Source organism: Anoplopoma fimbria, chromosome 20, assembly GCF_027596085.1.
Source record: "Anoplopoma fimbria isolate UVic2021 breed Golden Eagle Sablefish chromosome 20, Afim_UVic_2022, whole genome shotgun sequence".
NCBI classification, from domain to species: domain Eukaryota; kingdom Metazoa; phylum Chordata; class Actinopteri; order Perciformes; family Anoplopomatidae; genus Anoplopoma; species Anoplopoma fimbria.
Genome location: NC_072468.1, coordinates 17410268 through 17428794, shown reverse-complemented (window position 1 = coordinate 17428794; position 18527 = coordinate 17410268). Strand labels below are relative to the sequence as shown.

Here is an 18527-nt window from a genome sequence, read left to right as displayed (position 1 = left end):
AGTGGTTTCAATAATTGTGCCACAAGTAGCAGTTTTTGTGTCTTGGCAATTGTAAAAAAAAAAAAAAAAAAAAAAAAAAGAAACTGTAAAGGGAGAGACAAAGGAGAGATACAGTAAAAGTTTTGGAAATTGTGGGACAAGCCGAGCTCTGTGCTCGATGAATAACTTGGGAATCAGTGAATGTCATGTTGCTATGGCAACGAGACAAGAGAGGGTGAGGGGGGTGGTGTCTTAAAACTGCACTCAGATGTGACGCAGCAGGAATAGGCAGACGGAGCAGGACGGAGTAAACAAGCTTCATCACAAATACCGGGACACTTTTCTCCATGTACATCAAATTTTGCCGCAGTTATGGCGAGGATAAAAAAGATGAAGCCAGTGAAAACTTGTCACCCGAGTCCAAGTTATCTGTTGAGCTGGAGGGGGGTAAAGGTAAGCCAGAGCCTTGATGGTGGTTTCTGTTTGTGCTCATTATCAAAATATCTCTCAAATGGTGTCTTCCTGCTCAGGCAAACAGACTGAGGGAAACACACGTCTGTACCGTGCCGGATGTTTATTCCTCACCATAATCTGCCTGGTGCTGCTGCTGGTAATCATTATCCTCAGTGTGAAACGTGAGTATCTGCAGCCATGGATCATGTCAGCACTGTGAAGACAACACTTAAGCAGATTATTAAAAGGGATGTAGGTTTCACTGGCAGTGCAGAAATAAAAAAACATATGCCAGGATCACTTTTGTTCTATGTTTGCTCATAACAGACAAAAATACGAGATATAAAGTGTGTCTGTTTGCACTGCTGCAGCCTGAGGTCGTCTTTGTTTCCCCTCACAACTCCTCCCACTGTGCTCTGTTTTCTAGTCCAAACTGGCTCCACAGTGTGCCATGAGAGAGCAGAAACTACAGCAGCAGACAGCAGGGGTCCTCCGTTTGCCCCAAGTTGCAGCCATGAAGAGTGCATGGCTCTATTCCCCGACACTCTACCCCAACGTGAGTGGGATGAAAAACCCCTGCACAAGCCAAAGAAATATCTAAATCAAAAGAATAACAAATTATACTTTCTCAATTGCCATGTGTCTGGTGACGGTTCTGCTTTCATTGCTGCCCACATAGTTTTTTTAAGGCGTCCGAGGAAGTCAGTTCATGTGCTTGTTTTTTTAGAGAAATGAGAACAGTTTAATTTAATTCAAATAAAAAGGGTCAGCTGACTTTAATCAGCATTATTGTTTCCGCTGACAAAAATCATTTGAGAATACTATGTGATAAAACAAAGACAAATATGTAGATTTAAAACTAAATGCATGTATGCACAAAATAAAAGCAGACATGAAAAAAACAATAACAAAAGGAATAAAAAAGGAAAGGTCTGCTTCATTCCACGTTTACAGAGTGACCTATTGTTTTTTTTTATGGAGAATTTTCTGCACTGATCCCTCTCTCCTGATAGGTACGGGATGTCAGCAGTGCAATGCCGGGTGGCTGCCTTATGGCCGGTCGTGTTTTTACTTCTCCACCTTCAGGCTGAGCTGGGCCAACAGCCAGAAGAACTGCATCGCCAGAGGAGGAGCTCTGGCTGTTGTTACCAGCCGGAAAGTTCAGGTGGATCTGATGTCACTTCTTTCTCTGACCATGAACTATAATCGAGCAGTTCATTAAAAAAAATGGTGATCATTTGCAAAATATATTTTTGGGTTAAATGTTAAACCGGTGCTCCCTCTTCTAGAATTTTCTGACTGGGAAACGGAAAACCAATTACTGGATCGGGCTGAGACAAAAAGGAGCCACATGGACCTGGGTCAACAACGATGTGCTGCAGGAGAGGTGATGAATTATTGATCAATCGATTAATCATCTCAGCTGTAGCACATTTGATCTCTTAACTATATCAGATTTCATTAGTGTGGTTTGGATGTAAATATGAGCCAGTTTTGTCTGGGTGGTAAAGAGTAAGATAAGTTAGAAAAGAGGATACATTTCTTTGTGTAATTGCTTTTTAAGTATTTGACAACTACACTCAGTGGCCACTTAATTAGGTACACCTGTATTATTATCCTATTGGGCCAGAACGTTAAAAACACCTCTGACCATCACTAACTATGATCTCAGTGCTAAAATATAGAATTCAATTTACACATTTCAGACAATTTCACCCCAAAAAAACTGGACGTTATGAGCTTCCTAAAGAAAGACGTAATAGCAGGACTCCTGTTGCAGATTTAAAGTTATTAAAGCAAAAATGCTTACAGTCCGAGAGTCCAAAAACCAGGCAGATTAGACGTAAACATGCAACAACGTAGAAAAACTGAAAAGGAACAAAGCGACTGGGCTGTTAGTGATTTACTGATTGGGGAAGTGAGAACAGGTGAGCAGGAGGTCTGATGAGTAAGAGACTAATGGGGGACAGGTGAAACTAATTGGGGCGTTGCAGATCAAAACTGGGAGTAAAACACACAAAGGCAGGAATTGAAGTGACAGGAAACAATAAAAACGACAGAATGACATGAAACAAACAAAACAGAACAAAACAAATAAGCACAACAACCTGTGATTAAAGTGTTCTGGTCAATATTATTTTCTTTTGTTTGCAGTTACTGGGCAGATTCTACACCAGATGGAGATTGTGGGATCCTCAGTGGTAGAAAACCACCTGAGAAGAACTGGATGAAAGCTTCCTGCGAAGCCGTCACCTACTACATCTGTGAAGTGCAGCTCTGACAGCATATATCTCTATAACAGAGTAATGAGCAAACCAATCCTCTGTCAACAAGCATCAACTCCTCCATAACATTTCAAATCATATCTCTTTCCACTTTAATCAGGAATATCCAGCAAAGAAAGATAATGAAGCTTTTTAGATGATAGTTTTATATTTAACGCTTGAAGAGCTGTTTAGTCAGATTGTTTTATAATATTATATATAAATATACATATATATAATCATACTTTTGTGTAGAATTCTGCCGCCTACTTTGTATTATATCATGTCAGTTATGCTTATAGGCACTTATAAGCAATAATCACTACATTACTCTTATCTACTGTATGATTCTGTTAACTGCTGTCTGACTTCCACAAATGATGTCCAGTAAGTTTGTTTTAACAAAATTTTATTCTCATATAAAAACGTTCATGCATCTACACAATAAGTTGAATGTCTATGTTTCACTTTATTTTAGCTTAGCTTACATTACTGCTACACATGCTTTATATTGCTAGAAAAATAACACACTCTTCTTTAGCATAATACTGCAGGAAATAATTGCACAGTTGAATATAAAGACAGATTGAGTCCACTGAGTCTTTGTCTTGCAAGTTTGTTCATCAACACCTTAGGTGTACTTCATATGTCCAGGACTGTGAGATTGAGACTGCTCTTCAGGCAGAATCGCTTCCTAAACATATCTTATCTCCTTGTCCTCCTCCGGCTCTTCCTGCTCCATCTCCAGTCCAAAAGCGCTGTTTCGAATCATCTGCCAGGCTGCCAGAGACCTCCTGTTGTTTCTAGGTCTGAGCTTGGGGGTTCCTGAGATGGACCCCTTTGTTGAGTCAGTCTTCTCAAATCCCTCTTTTTCCTCGTCTTTGGAGAAAGCCTTGACGTAACGCCGCATCTTTTGCAACATTGTGTCATTTCTGTCCTCAACCCTGCAAAGAGTGAAGATATAGTTACAGCTAATTCAAGGGAAATACTCTCACAACTAAACTTTCATCATGATGTTTAAAGGAGAGCTCCTGTTATTTGGTGTTGCACATCCTAAAGCTGGAGGAACCAGAAGAGACAAGTCAAGCAGCAGAAGCAAAGATATCCTGACTTTTGGTCCCCCGTATGACTCCAGAGAAACCCTGAATTTCCCATAATGCAGCTCAATAGCGTCTTCTGTTGGCCTTTTCTCTGTTGCCTCCTAAATACTCATAACCTTCAAACTCCATGCAGACCTTCCACAATTTTTATTTAATGACATCAGAAAGCAGAGATAACCTCATTATCAGATTTTTTCAGACTTTAAAAATACTTTTAAAACTTAGTTTAAAAACTAATATGTAAAATTGGAGTAGTGCCCCTTTAATATGCCTATTTGATAAACCACATAATACAGCATGTGTAAAGCTGTAGTGGCTCTGTATGTAGGTGTGGGAGGCGTGATAATAATAGATCTGAAATAGTGAGAGTTGTGCTTCTTACTCACAGCACAACAGGACTTGTGGCTGCATTACAGAATACTTAGGTTGTGGTCAGTTGACAAACTTCTCTCTCTATGTGAGCAAAAATAGTAAGCCTAAAAAAAGTCTTAAGTGATAATGTTTATGCACCGAAAATATCCAGTTGCAATATATTTGTTATTTGAGTTTTGCTATTTAAGGTTAGGGTGTTTTTGGTGAGTTTAAAGGCTCTAAAACCTTTTGTTTTCCAGGTTTTTATGATGGCAGATTGGGTCGCACATGGACTATTTTGTACCAAAGTTCAAAAAGTTTTGGTTGTTTCATATGTGAGTTTTCTGAAAGCATTTATGACGGCTCTTCTTAATAGTTTGAAGTGGATGGGACTCAATTGGGAAAAAAGATGACATCCTGTACTGAGTACTTCTACACAGTCGTGATGAAGCAGTTAGGCTTATTTTGAGTCTTAAAATCTTAATAAATAATCCCCCCCCGCTTTTTTTTATTGTTGCACATTTAGTCATAAATATTTACCAATACATTAAGCTAATTTTTTGATCAGGAAACACATTTTCAGGGGCTTTAAAGCTTCTGTTTCTGTTCCTGTTACTGCAATTCTGTCTCACCTGAGATACCAGCGCTCCCTCAGACCGTAGTTGAGCCCACACACACCGAGCCGAGGCCACAAGCAGCGGGGAAGCCTCCTCTCCAGCATCAAAGTTGTGGCTACCACCTGTACAACATCATTACAGCTTTTAACCACGGCACACTAATGCATGATGGGATGTTTCTATGCATTTATGATCACGTCCTTAGATACAAGTTCATATCCGTGTGCGTATTAACCTGAGTCCTCCAGAGCTCGTCTCTTTCCTGGGCCACCCTCCAGTGTGTGTCACTCATCATGGCGATCAGTAGATTTAGCAGGAGGATGTAGGAGACCACAGAGAAGGTGCAGTGCAGCACATGGACAATCGGTGGAGTAGCGATGGTGTGGTCCACAGGCAGATCTATGAGGCCCACGCTGAGCTCAAACTGGGAGAAGAGGGTGACGGGGAAGGAGCGATATGCAGGAATGGAATCGGGCTCCTGGGTCATATACACCATCCACAGGGCTGTGGAAAAATATGGTGGAAGAGTAGGAAAATCATGTAATTTCAAGAACTTCTTACATTTCAAGCTTTGTGAGGGTTAAATACTTGTTTTGTACATGTCACCCAGAATATACTCACAGGTGGAAAAACCAATGAGCACAATGAAACTCAGCCACATAAACTTGGTCAGGTCTCCAAATATAATCTAGGGGGAAATGAGACACATGGTAGGTCAGTCTGCAAACACAAATAGGTGAACCTCAAAAACCAAAACAACAACTGAATGCATCTGCTTCAAAAACATTTCAGTGCAGGTGTGTGTGTGTTCCTGTGTGTGAGTGGAACAAACAGCCATTTCTCCATGACTCACGAGCTCTTACAGCATGCACCACTTTGTCTGAGTCCTACCTTCTGTATCATGATGACATAAGGGCCGAGCATTTCAAAACCGCGGGCGAAGAACATGACGTTGCACCAGCCGAGAACCAAACACACGGCCATCACCACGGATTCCCCCTGCACCTCGCAGGTTCTGAACACACACAGCAGCACCACCAGGCACGCGTAGCTGATACTGTGACAAACAACAACAAACAGGTTAAAGGGTTTTTCAGAACAGTGTGCGTTATTTTACTGATAAAATGTGTTTTCTACTCACAGGATAACATGGAAGGGGCCTCCTAGTGCTGTTTGGCCAAAATAACGCTTTGCCCCCACTCTCAGTATATCAGGGATCTGTTGGAGGAGGGAGTACAGGAGGATGTAGCAGTGCAATATAAACATATTTATACAGTATGTAAGAAGATGCAGCATGTTTCATAAATTCACCTCCAGCAACAGAATGACAAAAGCTCCCAGGATGCTGATGATCTCGCCCGCCAGCCGCAGGTTGTCCTTATGTGTCACATAACTCTCCTGAGAGAGGAAACAAAGATGTATTAATGTTTTATAAAGCATACCATTATTAGTGTGTCACATGCAGGTGCACAGTTTGACATTTACACATGCACAGTATACATATGATAACAGATAAGGTCCAACTATGAGCTAAAATAGGGTCTTTTTTGTAGTTTATCAGTTTTTTGTCATTTACTCCCTCTTAATCATTAGGACTTGATTTTAATGCAAAAACAGGGTTCTCTGCCACCAAATAGTTTAAGGTAAAATGCATCTTGGTGTCCAGTGATGGGCAAAGCGTTCAGATTTTTCACTTAAAGGACTAGTGTGAAGGATTAGTTGATATCTACGGCTGAGGTTGCAGATTGCAACCAACTGAAACTTCTCTCTTGTGCCAAGCGAGTAGGAGAACTACGCTGGCCAACGCGGGAACACAAAAATGTGAACGGCACTTTCTAGAGCCAGTGTTTGGTTACTGTAGATCTTCATATGTAGAAAAAACAGCTCATTCAAAAGTAACAAAAACACACCGATTCTTATTTTCAGATGATTACACACAAAAGAAAACATACTTATTAATATTACATTCAATTTCTTCCCTAAATGCTACACACTTTGACCTTTAATTAAAGTAGTGACATCACAGTATGAAAATGCTACAAGTTAAGGTCCTGTTTTCAATTTTTTTACTTAAGAAGACTATTCATTAAAATGTATTAAATTATAAAGATATTTATCTAAATATATTTGAAATACATTATACAATCTATATACAGCTTAGTTAAAGCAAAGTAGGAAAGTATAGTTGTCTAGTAAATATATTGTGTATTCTTCCCTCCTGCTTTTGGTTGTGTCTATATATCATAACATATCCTAGTTGCATGTGGTCACACTAAAATATCATGTATTTATCTACACACCTGAAGGGTTTTCTGGACGCGGATGGTTTTGTCCATCTCTGACTGTGTGTAGTTCTCCGGAGCGTCCTTCAGAGGGCGAAATGCACAACACAGTGTGAAGGTCCCGATGTACAGCAGATACAGTAACAGCAGCAGCCTAACGCAACACAGGGAGAGAAAAACCACACACTGTTAAACCAAACTTGTAATGTGTACTGTTCAGATATTTGAGTTTAGATATATAACTGTACCTGAAGTAATGTTTTCCATACAGGTTCCACTTAAGACTAACAAGCTGCCTCACTGGGGTTACTTCCAGTATCCTTCTAGCCTGGACAACAAAACAACATTTAATTTCTCATTTCAACAATGTTATTTCTCACCAAAATACTGAGCATTTAGTACCTCTTTCTTGTGACTGCTCACGATGAGCTCAAGCACTGACATGTCGTCGGCCCATGAATCGATCTCCGTCAGGTCGTACAGGTTAGAGGTCAGAGGGCCCAGACTCCACTGGACCACACGCCTTTTATTAACCAGGTGCTGAAACGCCTGAGAGAGACAGAGGGAAGCTCGGCAGTGAGGATAGGATTAGTGAAATAATCTGCTTCACCTTTCATGTTGGGTTTTCACCCTGTGAGCCCCCCCTTCAGGCTTCATATTACTCACAACAACGTTCCCCTCTTTGGCAGCCAGTTTAAAGGGTGTAAGGCCTCGGTAGTTGGGCACCATGTCGAGTGGCACTGACTGGTCCAGCTCCACATCGCGTGCCATAATCAGGTCAATGGCCTGGCACGCAATCGTCTTGTTGGGCTGCAGAACCAAAATGTGAAGCACGGTGTTACCTAGACAGAAAACAGAAGGATGCAGAAAGAGTGTAGACAAGAGAGAGAAAAGGAGGCTATTAATAATCAAAATATCAGACAGGTGTAAAATAATCCTGAACTCTCCTACATAGAGGTATTTCATACCACGGTAATCCTGGACCCTTGTGCTGGCCCCGGCGTCGATTACCATGGAGATAATTTCCTCATTCCCGGAACATGCAGCAAAAGACAGGATGTGCTCACCTGTTGACCAAATGCACATTTAGAAAAATATCATCTTTTTTTATTGTCACTAAGCATGAACACACATTTTTGCCTGCACATTCTTTAAGAGCAATTTGGGGTTCCTTGTAGCTACAGCCATCCCATTACCTCTTTTGACTGTAAGCATGCTGTCCTACCATAGTAAACGAGTCCTCCTATCCTCTTTCTGAAGTAGAGACCGGTGACTCGAGGTGTAGTCACGTCAGCCCCACGACTGATCAGATGATGAACCAGATTGATGTTCTGATTCACTACAGCGATGTGGAGGGGAGTGACACCTGAGACAGAGTAGGGAGGGCATTGTACATCAGTCTGCTGTAAATAAACTGTTCGCACATAAACCTGTGTGTCTTGCTTAGCTGTTACGAGTGGTGGAATAAGCATTAAAATAATTTACTTAATTAACTATACTACACTACAGTTACTAAAGCTGTCAGATAAGAATAAAAAGTACATTATTTCCCATTGAAATGTAGTGTAATAGAAGTATAAAGTAGCATAAAACAGCATTAGCATACTTAACATCGTGCTTGAGTACAGTACTTCAGTAAGTACTTAGTTACTTTCCATCACTGCCTGTATACAATGCTTGCATGTTGTCATGGGTGTCCAGACAATATGTATGCATCACATTTATTCATGTTTCACTCTCTTAAAGTGGGTGTTAATAGTTTACAATTGTAAATTGATGCTTATATGAAGTGGGAAAGTTATTAGACTGGAGTAAAAGTTGATGAACAGCTACTCTGTGTGAAGGTTTGTTGTTTTTACATGTTATTTGTTTGTTGTGATGCTGTAACTTGCATGTATTTGATAGATAGAAGTTTTGCTACTTGGTTAAATTACTGTCCCGTAATAAGTTATCATATTTGCCACCTTCAGAATTGGAATAAAAGCCTCTTGTGAGATTGTTTTTTTTTTTTTAGGCAAATCTAAACTTTACATTTAGATAATCCCTCGTCAATTTTAAATGCAATTATTCAAATCAAATGTTTCTTTTAAACAGAAAATACATAATGCATCCACATTTGAAGTGATGTTGTACAAAACAAATCAGAGGAACTGACTGGATTAAACTTCTAAACTATTAAATCCTTTTTCATTTCCTTAGTAGCTGACCTTAAAAGCTGATAATTTCACTTTTGTTCACGTTGAATGAAATAGCATGCTGTGTGTTTTTGCTTGTTTATGTGTATGAACCTTGGAAGAGCTCGGAAGTCATGGGCTCATTGATGAGTTCAGGAGCTCCGTCCATCAGAGCCACAGCAGCGTCCAGATTATCAGTCATCACGGCGACATGAAGCGCTGTCTCACCGAGAGCTCCTGAGTGACGGGATTACAGTTTTTACTCATTACAACCGACACTGCCCTACTCTGAAATAACAACAGTCACAGCTAAGCCTTACCTCTCTCAAAGATATTTGTGGATGCACAACTCAGCAGTTTTCTGATGCAACCAACACTGTTCTTTTTAGCCGCATAGAAGAGAGGAATGTCATTTATGCTGGAGGAAGACAGAAAAAAGTATTTAAACAGTTTAGGCCATACACCTGTCATTTTGACATAATCTAATTTGATTGTTGGAAGCAGTGGAAAATGGTCTCTGATATGTGTTTCGTACTATTTGGTGTGTAGCAGAAACGTCTCATCCAACATCTCGTTCCATCCTTTCTTGTTTTGAAGGCGAAACCTCAGCTGGCTCCACCAATGGTTGAGCTCGCTCGGAGCCGATCTGGCCAGAGACGGAGACATCGATACCTGTTGTTCAACTGGAAGAGACAAATGACACAGATAGAGAAGCAGTGAATTTAAAAAAAACATACCAATGAAATAAAGTGCATAATCAGACAGCCATCATTTAGGCCTCAAACATGGATTTATTTATTCATTCCTGTTTTCAAAATAAAATATAATAAAACAACAAAAAAGAAGAAAAAAGTGTCTCAATCTCACCCTGAAACAATAAAAGTGCCACTCCTCAGCTCCTGATAATCCTCAATCATCAACACTCTGTCAAAGTTAGAGAAACAACACCTGTAAAATGTCCCTGAGGAGAAGTGAAATCCCTGTGGCATCACCGTTATATATGACCCCAGCCATGAGGGAGGAGACATGTGGAGGGCTTGAGAATGAATGGGGTGGAGACGGAGGATGAGTGAACAGTGGACAGGTAAGACAGAGAGAGTGATGCGATAATGAGCAGGTAGACTTTCACCGCAGGTTAGGAATCCCACGGGGAAAGTTGCTCTTTAAGATTTAACTCCTTTTATTATGCTGATCTGAAATTATTGGCGGTATTCTGTCACCTTAAAAGTGAAGGGACAATTGTCCAGTCCCTAATCACAGTACATCTCTAGGTTAACACCAGGCCTGTCTGCATTCCACCAACCACCACCAAAACCTGCATGGCCACTATGAAAATTCTGCAACATCATGACAGTCAACACATTGCGGTCATTGTTTCTATCGAACCGTTAAAGCAAACCTGTTCGGAAATTGCAAGCTTGTATGTTTGAATGCGGGTTTGTAATTTAAACCTGATACCAAAGCCTGATTGTCCAAATTGCATTCTTTGTATTGTTCTATTAGTGGCCAGAATTCTCTGGGTGAAACTGGAATTATTTGGTGGAGTAAATCCGAACATGATGTAGTATTTTTCCAACATGTTTCATCTTGAACAAACACAGACAAACTAGTTTCATTCTTAATGATTTAACATGTTGAGTACCATTGATGTGTCAACAGGAATGATCACAAACACGGTAATTGCCACATTACAAAGACCATAATGATCATTTGGAGGTTGGCAACATCATGTCACTATTCCTCTGAAGGCTGAAAACAAAGCTCATGTTACAATGAATCTTGTTCGGTAAAATTATCATTCTTTATTCCAGTAAGAGTTGATTAGGCAAAAAAAGGCGAATCACAGATTCAATTTACATTTGAATTATTTGTAAACTGCTGAATCAGACAACTTTTACAACATCTCTGGTTATCTGCGACGTAGTGTTGCAGGTGTTTTGCTGCACCATTTATAGGTGGTGACTAACAGGCCGGTCAGCCGCAGGTTAAACAGGGTTTAGGACGAGTCTATAGGAGGCCCTGATAATGGTCGCCGATGTGGCCGTCATTTAGTATTGTTGAGATAATAGCTGTTTACCAGACGGAGAGCACCATCTTTAAGCAGTGTCATAAAGACCGGTGGTTTCCAGTCTGTTAATGTCTTTATAAAGAAACAATAACACCATAAAAACATGATTTTGTGGTTTTGTGTGTCTCCTGTTTCTGGACATACGTACTAGCAGTTCTTTCACAACACTTTGTTAATGTGAGTCGGGACACCACAGCAAACAATTATTACAGACATCTACATTCATGACAGTAGACAGATGCTCTTATTTAGAGTGACTTAACACAATAGAGCTCAATAATCATTATTAAAAACAAAAGCATCACACACAATGGTTTCAACACACAGTCATCATTTATATAACTTCAGCAAATTTTCTCTAACACAAACATTAACTAAACGTTCAAAACTCTCAGTGTTTATCAATTTCTCCTTTTGCACATTTAAAGTGAGATTTAATCCGATTCTGTGACTCAATGTGATCTTATATTTCCATTTTTTTCTTTCTCCTTACAATGATATCAAATGGAAAATTCCACATGATTTATTCTCATATTCTCTATAATGGAGCATAATATATTCTCAGTGGTGAATAAGGAATTCAGATTCTTTAATAAGTAAAATCTAGTGTAATAGGAATATTTGAAACTATTCTTTATGAATATTTCAAACTATTCTTTATTAATATTTCAAACTATTCTTTATGCAAACCAACTTGTGTCTGAAAACTACCTCGGCACTGTACTTAAGTTGTACAATACTACTAGTAGATGTACTTTGTTTCTTACAACCACTGAATATTTGAGTTTGGAAACGTCAACATAAAGTTGTGAGGTTCAACTTGCCTTTGTAAAAATTAACATTAGTCTGACATTGAGACAATGAGAGGACCAGTTACTGCTGAAAACAGTAAAATATGACACAGTGCCAGTCGCATCAGACCGGCAGAATAATGTGTAAGCGGTCTTGCTATCAGTCCAGATCTGCTGTGATATCAGCCACAGCGGGACATGTGGGAAAACCAGTGTCTGTTCTTGGATTACTGCTGATCCCAGCAGATCTCAACTCAGATTTTACTCAAATTTGCTGATCTGCGGAACCTGAAACACGCAGAGTTCACCCTTTACACCGTGAAGGTGACATCAGTACATCAAGGTGAATATATGGCTACATATTTTGTAGCTGCATTAAAGTTAAAGCTGGCATTTAAGTTCAGATAGATGGCCTTGCATGACTTTATGGTTTTAACCGCATGTTGCTGTTTATTAAAACATTACAGTAAGTTTATGAATCATTGTCTTTAAAAGAAAAGGCTTAGCAAGTCCCTCATATTTTTACACTTTGTCACCTGTTAGATAAGCAAAAGACACTTTTATTTTCACTCTAAGAGTAGCGTGGCACGTTTTTTGGTTCGGAAAGAAATGTCTCATCTATCATTGGATGGATTGCCATAAACTTTGGGAAAGAGATTCATGGTCCCCAGAGGTTGAAGTCCACTGACTTTGGTGATCCTATCACTTTGCCATGAGGTTGACACTTTTGGTGTTTTGGGAAATGTCTCAACAGCTATTGGATTGATTTACATGAACATCATACAGGATGATGCGCATCATACAGGATGATGTTCATGTTCTCCTGAAGATTAATCCTAAAGGTTTGGGTATTATGTAACTTTTCATTTTACGCCATCATCAGGTCAAAATGTATATTTGTCCAATACTTTGATTTAAGACTAAATACCTACAAATCTAATGACATGACCATCAGCTGCAGCTATACTTTGTGTTTATTGCTAAAGAGCAAATGTTAGCATGCTAAGACGCTTAACTAGGACAGTTAACATGATGCACATTATACCTGCTAAACATGACCAGGTTAGCTTTGTCATTGTGAGCATGTTAGCATGCAAACATTAGCATTTAGCTGAAAACACCACTGTGTCTAAGTAGCTTCCTCCTCTCTGAGCTGCTATCATGGCTGTAGACTCTTAGGCCAGTTCACCTTTTGATATTTCACAAAAGTATCAGACGTTTTTGTCACTGTCACAATACAGCTTGTTTTCATGATTTTCTCTTCACAAGTCACATTTTCATATAATTTGTTCCCAAATACTGAGTGGCTGGTAAAACATTAGGTTTACTTGGAGTAGATAGCACACAAAATAAGAGGCAAATAGCAATATATTAAATAAAATCATTATTTATTTTACAAATTTGCACAATTTTCTGGAATAGTGGTGAACACTCATACAAGTAAACACAGCTAATAATGTGTGTAGCCTGACACACTTCACACACACTCACACACACACACTCACTCACGCACACACACACACACACTTACACACACACAGCGTCATGTACAGCATATACGTGATGCACACACATACACAGCCTCATTTACAGCACAGACACACAGGTGTGCACTCACAAAGCATTTCGCCTTCTTCCTTCAAGTGTAAATCAGATCCGATTTTGTCCGTCTTCCGCATTTCACACATTCACAACGCTTCAATGACTTCAGTGTCTTTAATATAGCAATCCAACAAAAAAAGAAGAGGTGAAGTGTGAAATGTACACATAGAGATGGGTGCTGTTCAGATCTGTCTCCGTCGCAGATGAATGTTTGTCTTTGCAGCTGAGGTGAAGTTTGTCGTATTACAGTACATGAGCTCTGTTGTCGCTGAGAGACACAAGAGTGAGAATTGTACAAACCGTGCTGCTCTTAAACCCTGGATATGTGTTTTAAAGAGGGAAACCATGGCTTACAGTGTTACATGTAAAAGCATTTATTTTGTTCCATTTTTGTTTTTAGGAAGCTATGGCAGTCATTCATATCTAACCTCAAGGTTTGCAGTACGATTTTGGAGTGGTTGTTTATAGCATTTTGTTGGAACAATTGAACAAACTGTACATTTTTCTGAGAACAAATGGTAATACCTCATAAGGCAAACCCAGCACTGTTTTCTTTTTTGCTAACAGTTTTTAGCATTTGGCATTTTAAGTAGAGAGGAAGTGATACAACTTTACAAACAACTACAAAATATTAGATAAAAGGCTTTGATTGTCTTCACGCAATTCTTTGTGTGGACGGATCTCCGTAAGTATGCAAACAAAAAACATTTTACATTTTCTTTTACGTACTTAATAAGGGTGGGGTAATTGAAAAGTTTCATGGGGGGACAGTAGTGGAAGAGGAGGTGAGAGGTAGGATTGCAGTTAGGTGAGGAGTCTAGAAGGCAGACAACAATAAAGTGAAATCTAGTGAAAAACATTGAGGAGTCTTTAAAGTCCTCCTTCTCCTCAGAAACTCCCTAACCTCACTTTGACCTGGACCTCAGCTCCCATAGTGCATCTCTCCTCTGTTATTTGTTGTGAGTGACTGGCAGGAAGTCCGATCCCCTTTTTCACCCCGTCTGGTTGTAGTGTCGGTTGTCTAGAAGATTATACAGAGTGGCACTCGATGCTTCTCCTCAAACAAAAGCTGATTCTCTTTTTGTTTTGTCTCAAAATGTGCTCCACCAAAAACGAATGAAACCAGACACAACAAGCAGAGGAATGTGAAAACCACAGGAATCTGTGGCACAGGTTGTACTGTAGGTGGATTTCACACCTCCACCTGCCCCTGCGTCAGATAGGCTCTGAGCTGCTGGGCTGCACTGACGATCTTCCTCTGGTGTCCCAGCAGGTTCACCCCGAGATTCTGGACATCGCTGAAAGAGAGAGCAGATGAAGCGGGGAGTTTAGGTCAACACTTCAGCTTGTTGTTGGCCTACCTGAGATTCTAAAAGGACACTGGTGGATCTGCATGTATAATTCAATTCAATTCAATTCAGTTTATTTTGTATAGCCCAGAATCACAAATTACAAATTTGCCTCAGAGGGCTTTACAATCTGTGCACATGCGACATCCTCTGTCCTTCCCTATATGTATAAGTACATAATAGCCTGCAGCCTCTGATTTGACATAAAGCTTCTCCTTAATACTTTGGCCTATCTTAATTGTTTTGTATTTCTGTTAAAATCCAATTTATTTTTCCACAAATTTTTCACTAGTTTAAATTTAAGATCTAAGACTTTTCCTGTGCGCTAAAAATACTTATTTCCCCAACCATTTTTTTAAAATCCAGTGTTTGAGAGAACTTTCCAATATACTCCACTCTTTCCAATATACTCCAGCCAAACCTGACAGGTGTGGCACATCAAGATGCTGATTAAACAGCATGATTATTACACAAGTTGGGCTGGTCAAATGTTGGTAAAATGTTCATCCCACCACACAGCATCTTCAATGTCGTTTCCATGAATTTGGCAGTACGTCCAACCTGTTTTACAACCGCTGACCAGGTTTAACAACGCCAGCTCAGGACTTCAACAACCGGCTATTTCACCTGCAGGATCGTCTGAGACCAGACACCAGGACAGCTCGTGAAACAGTTGGTTTGTCAGAAACCGTCAGGACTGACAGACTGCAGTCCGCTCCCATAACTGACTTTAGTGGGCAAATGCTCACCTCTTTATAGATGCATCCCGTGTGACCATCAATGCATATCTGTAGCCCTAGTCATGTGGAATCCATAGTTGTGCCTACTAAATGGTTTTTTTCCCAAGATAAAACTGAACATTTTAGAGTGGTCTCTTACTGCTATCAGCATTTTGAAATCAGCATCTTGATATGACACACCTGTCAGGTAGATGGATTATGTAACTAAATTAATGTGAATGAAATCTGTACATTGGTCATCCGATAACTAAACCATCTACATGACAAATGATCAATTCTGAACACCAAGAGATGTGGCTGGAAGCTTCAGAAACCCAGAGTATGTGGACCTTGTCCTGATCATTTTTCTTGTTCAGTGTCTGTTTCCAAGGTCGAAAAAATTTCAGCTCAGTTTTTAGTCAATTTGTAAAATATCCAAATTGTTGAGCATGAAAGTTCATTCTTGACCTTGGAAACAGATGGAGTTTGCTCATCTGTCATGAAAACCAAAAAATAGTGAAAAAGTGAACGTGCTATGATAAGTGATAAGAAACTATATCTTGGTTGTACCTTCTAGGGAACAACCCTGGACGAAAACAAAAGGCTCCCTGAAGGGGAGAAAATGTGAAACTTTTGATATGCTTGGAAAACGGTCGTCAGTATCATAAAATGTAATTTCAGTAATTAATAAAAACACACAGTCACCAGTCCTCTTCTTTAACTGAACATTAGACTAAAAACCACCTATACTCACTCCATACTGAGCCTGCTGACTCTGTCCAATGTGTCCAGGTTTGCCCGATCAAACTCATCCTGATATCTCTCCATCCTCAGAGCCTTCAACCAATCACTGACTGTTGCAACTGCTGTTAGGTCTGTGGGCGTCGGGCTGAGCAGCGGCTGAGAGCAGCTTCTGGAAAGAGCGGAAATGTCCAAAAACAGGACATGACAATCCACAAATTTAGCAGATAGTTCATCACAGGTTGCCTCTGATTTGTTCTGCTCAAGCATTTTGCCGGATGCTGGTCTCTCTCACCGAGTTGGCTCCACCTTGAGGGAGGCAGGGTGCCTGATGAGCCGATCCAAGGAGGAGAGGAGCGAGTCGAAGCCCGGCCGGTCCCCGCGATCAGCCTGCCAGCACTGAAGCATCAGAGAGTGGAGGGCAGAGGGGCAGTTGTGGGGGGCAGGGAGACGGTACTGGTCTGCTACGGCCTTCATCACCTGCAGAAGGAGCAAGTGAGACATTAGACGTAAGCAGGGCAGGTGGTGTGGGGAGACTTGTGTAATTGCCTTACATAAAAGGTCACGGACCACTGAGGGCTTGTAAAGAGTGACTAAGAGAAAATTATGCAAATTCCAGCTGCTTGGCATTTTGTCGCCACTTAAACGTTTCTGTTAAATCAAGAGGAGGGGGATGGTGTCAAAGGGATAAGAGCTTGAAAAGAACACCTTTTATGCACTGAAACTAGTTATAATGTGTTAAGCTGAATAGCAGCATTAGTCATTTTTTATGTTTTTTGTTTGTCACTTTGTACTTTGATTATTTAATCATTGCCTGATTGGCATTTTACAATAAAACCACACAAATCTGAATTTTGCACTGTTAAATACTCCTTAACTTTTGACTCAGATGTTGTAGCCTGATAGCTTGCCAATAATTGCCAAACTTTAACTTTTGTCATTATTGTTGTGTCTCTTTATGCCTTTATTCAATAGCTGAAACAAAATGAGACGGATCGGTAACGACATGCATCAAAGGTCTCCGGCTGGACGCAAACAATGGACATCGCGGCTCATGGTTGGTGCCACTAGGGCCACTAGGACTTTTAATGGCATGTTATTCCACTGTAGTAGTTAAACTTGCACTTAGGCACATGGTTTGAGTGTATTTCCATAACTAATTGATTATGACTTCCTCTGCTCAGGCAACATTCTCCTACATACTCACTTCTTGATTGCTCATGTCCCAGTATGGACGCTCTCCATAAGACATCACTTCCCACATAAGTATGCCGAAGCTCCAGGCGTCACTCGCTGAGCTGAACTTGCGATGCTGAAAGGCTTCTGGTGCTGTCCACCTTACAGGAATCTTACTGCCCTGATGGAGGAACAAGACAGGCAGCGAGTGATGATTCACTAGAAGCACAAATCAGAAGCATCAAAAACCCCTCCATCCTCCAATACGTACCAATGAGGCAGTGTATGTAGGTATGTTGTGGTCCAGGCCCCTCATGAGTCGGGACAGGCCAAAGTCAGACACTTTACAGACCAGGTTGGAGTTGACCAACACGTTCCTCGCTGCCAGGTCCCGGTGGACAAAGTTTCTCTCAGAGAGGTAACGCATCCCTGCACCAACTCCTCTGAGCATCCCGATCAGCTGGAGTACGCTGAACTGGCCCTCGTTCTCCTGCAAGCGGCAGAAGGGTGAGAGTTGTTTTGGTTTTATAGTGAAGTGAAACACTGCAGTGACTAGTTACATGCCTAAGCTGGAAACAGTGTGTTGTTGTCTCACCCTGAGGAACGCGTCCAGAGGCCCGTTCTCCATGAACTCAGTGATGATCCTCTCTGGGGCGGTATGAGTGATCACACCCTCCAACTTCAGTACGTTGGGGTGGTCAAACTGTCCCATGACCCCTGCTTCACTGAGGAACAGCCCCCTCTCTCTGTCGGACGCTCCCCAGCGTATAGACTTCACCGCCACCAGCACCTCCCTGCGACCAAGCGGACGGTAACGGCCCCGAGAAACCTCCCCAAACTGGGCTGGAATGGAGAGGAGGT

General features: G+C 40.7%; 3 protein-coding genes across 3 annotated transcripts in view; 1 reads left to right on the top strand and 2 right to left on the bottom strand.

The window, feature by feature from the left end:
• Positions 1 to 262: 262 nt before the first annotated feature.
• On the top strand, positions 263 to 3285 carry si:dkey-26c10.5 (uncharacterized protein LOC563797 homolog). The gene is made up of 6 exons (XM_054621677.1): positions 263 to 432; positions 510 to 614; positions 860 to 988; positions 1446 to 1597; positions 1722 to 1819; positions 2587 to 3285. Exons 1-6 carry the CDS (start codon positions 327 to 329, stop codon positions 2711 to 2713), a joined length of 717 nt encoding a protein of 238 aa, XP_054477652.1. The 5' UTR covers positions 263 to 326; the 3' UTR covers positions 2714 to 3285.
• A 105-nt stretch (positions 3286 to 3390) lies between these two features.
• trpv6 (transient receptor potential cation channel, subfamily V, member 6) lies at positions 3391 to 9886 on the bottom strand. The gene is made up of 16 exons (XM_054621606.1): positions 9756 to 9886; positions 9541 to 9638; positions 9335 to 9457; positions 8272 to 8412; positions 8015 to 8113; positions 7713 to 7888; positions 7449 to 7595; positions 7295 to 7374; positions 7065 to 7200; positions 6076 to 6162; positions 5906 to 5982; positions 5656 to 5821; positions 5386 to 5452; positions 5000 to 5268; positions 4780 to 4886; positions 3391 to 3640 (listed from the first exon to the last, which is right to left on the bottom strand). The coding sequence occupies exons 1-16, from the start codon at positions 9884 to 9886 to the stop codon at positions 3391 to 3393; spliced, it is 2154 nt and encodes a 717-aa protein (XP_054477581.1).
• A 4949-nt stretch (positions 9887 to 14835) lies between these two features.
• The window catches only part of ephb6 (eph receptor B6), a 36235-nt gene continuing 32543 nt past the window's right edge, over positions 14836 to 18527 (bottom strand). Inside the window, 6 exon segments of the mRNA XM_054621587.1 lie at positions 14836 to 14979; positions 16504 to 16662; positions 16786 to 16970; positions 17698 to 17847; positions 17938 to 18156; positions 18262 to 18509. Coding sequence (XP_054477562.1) covers positions 14874 to 14979; positions 16504 to 16662; positions 16786 to 16970; positions 17698 to 17847; positions 17938 to 18156; positions 18262 to 18509 — 1067 coding nt within the window. The 3' untranslated portion in view covers positions 14836 to 14873.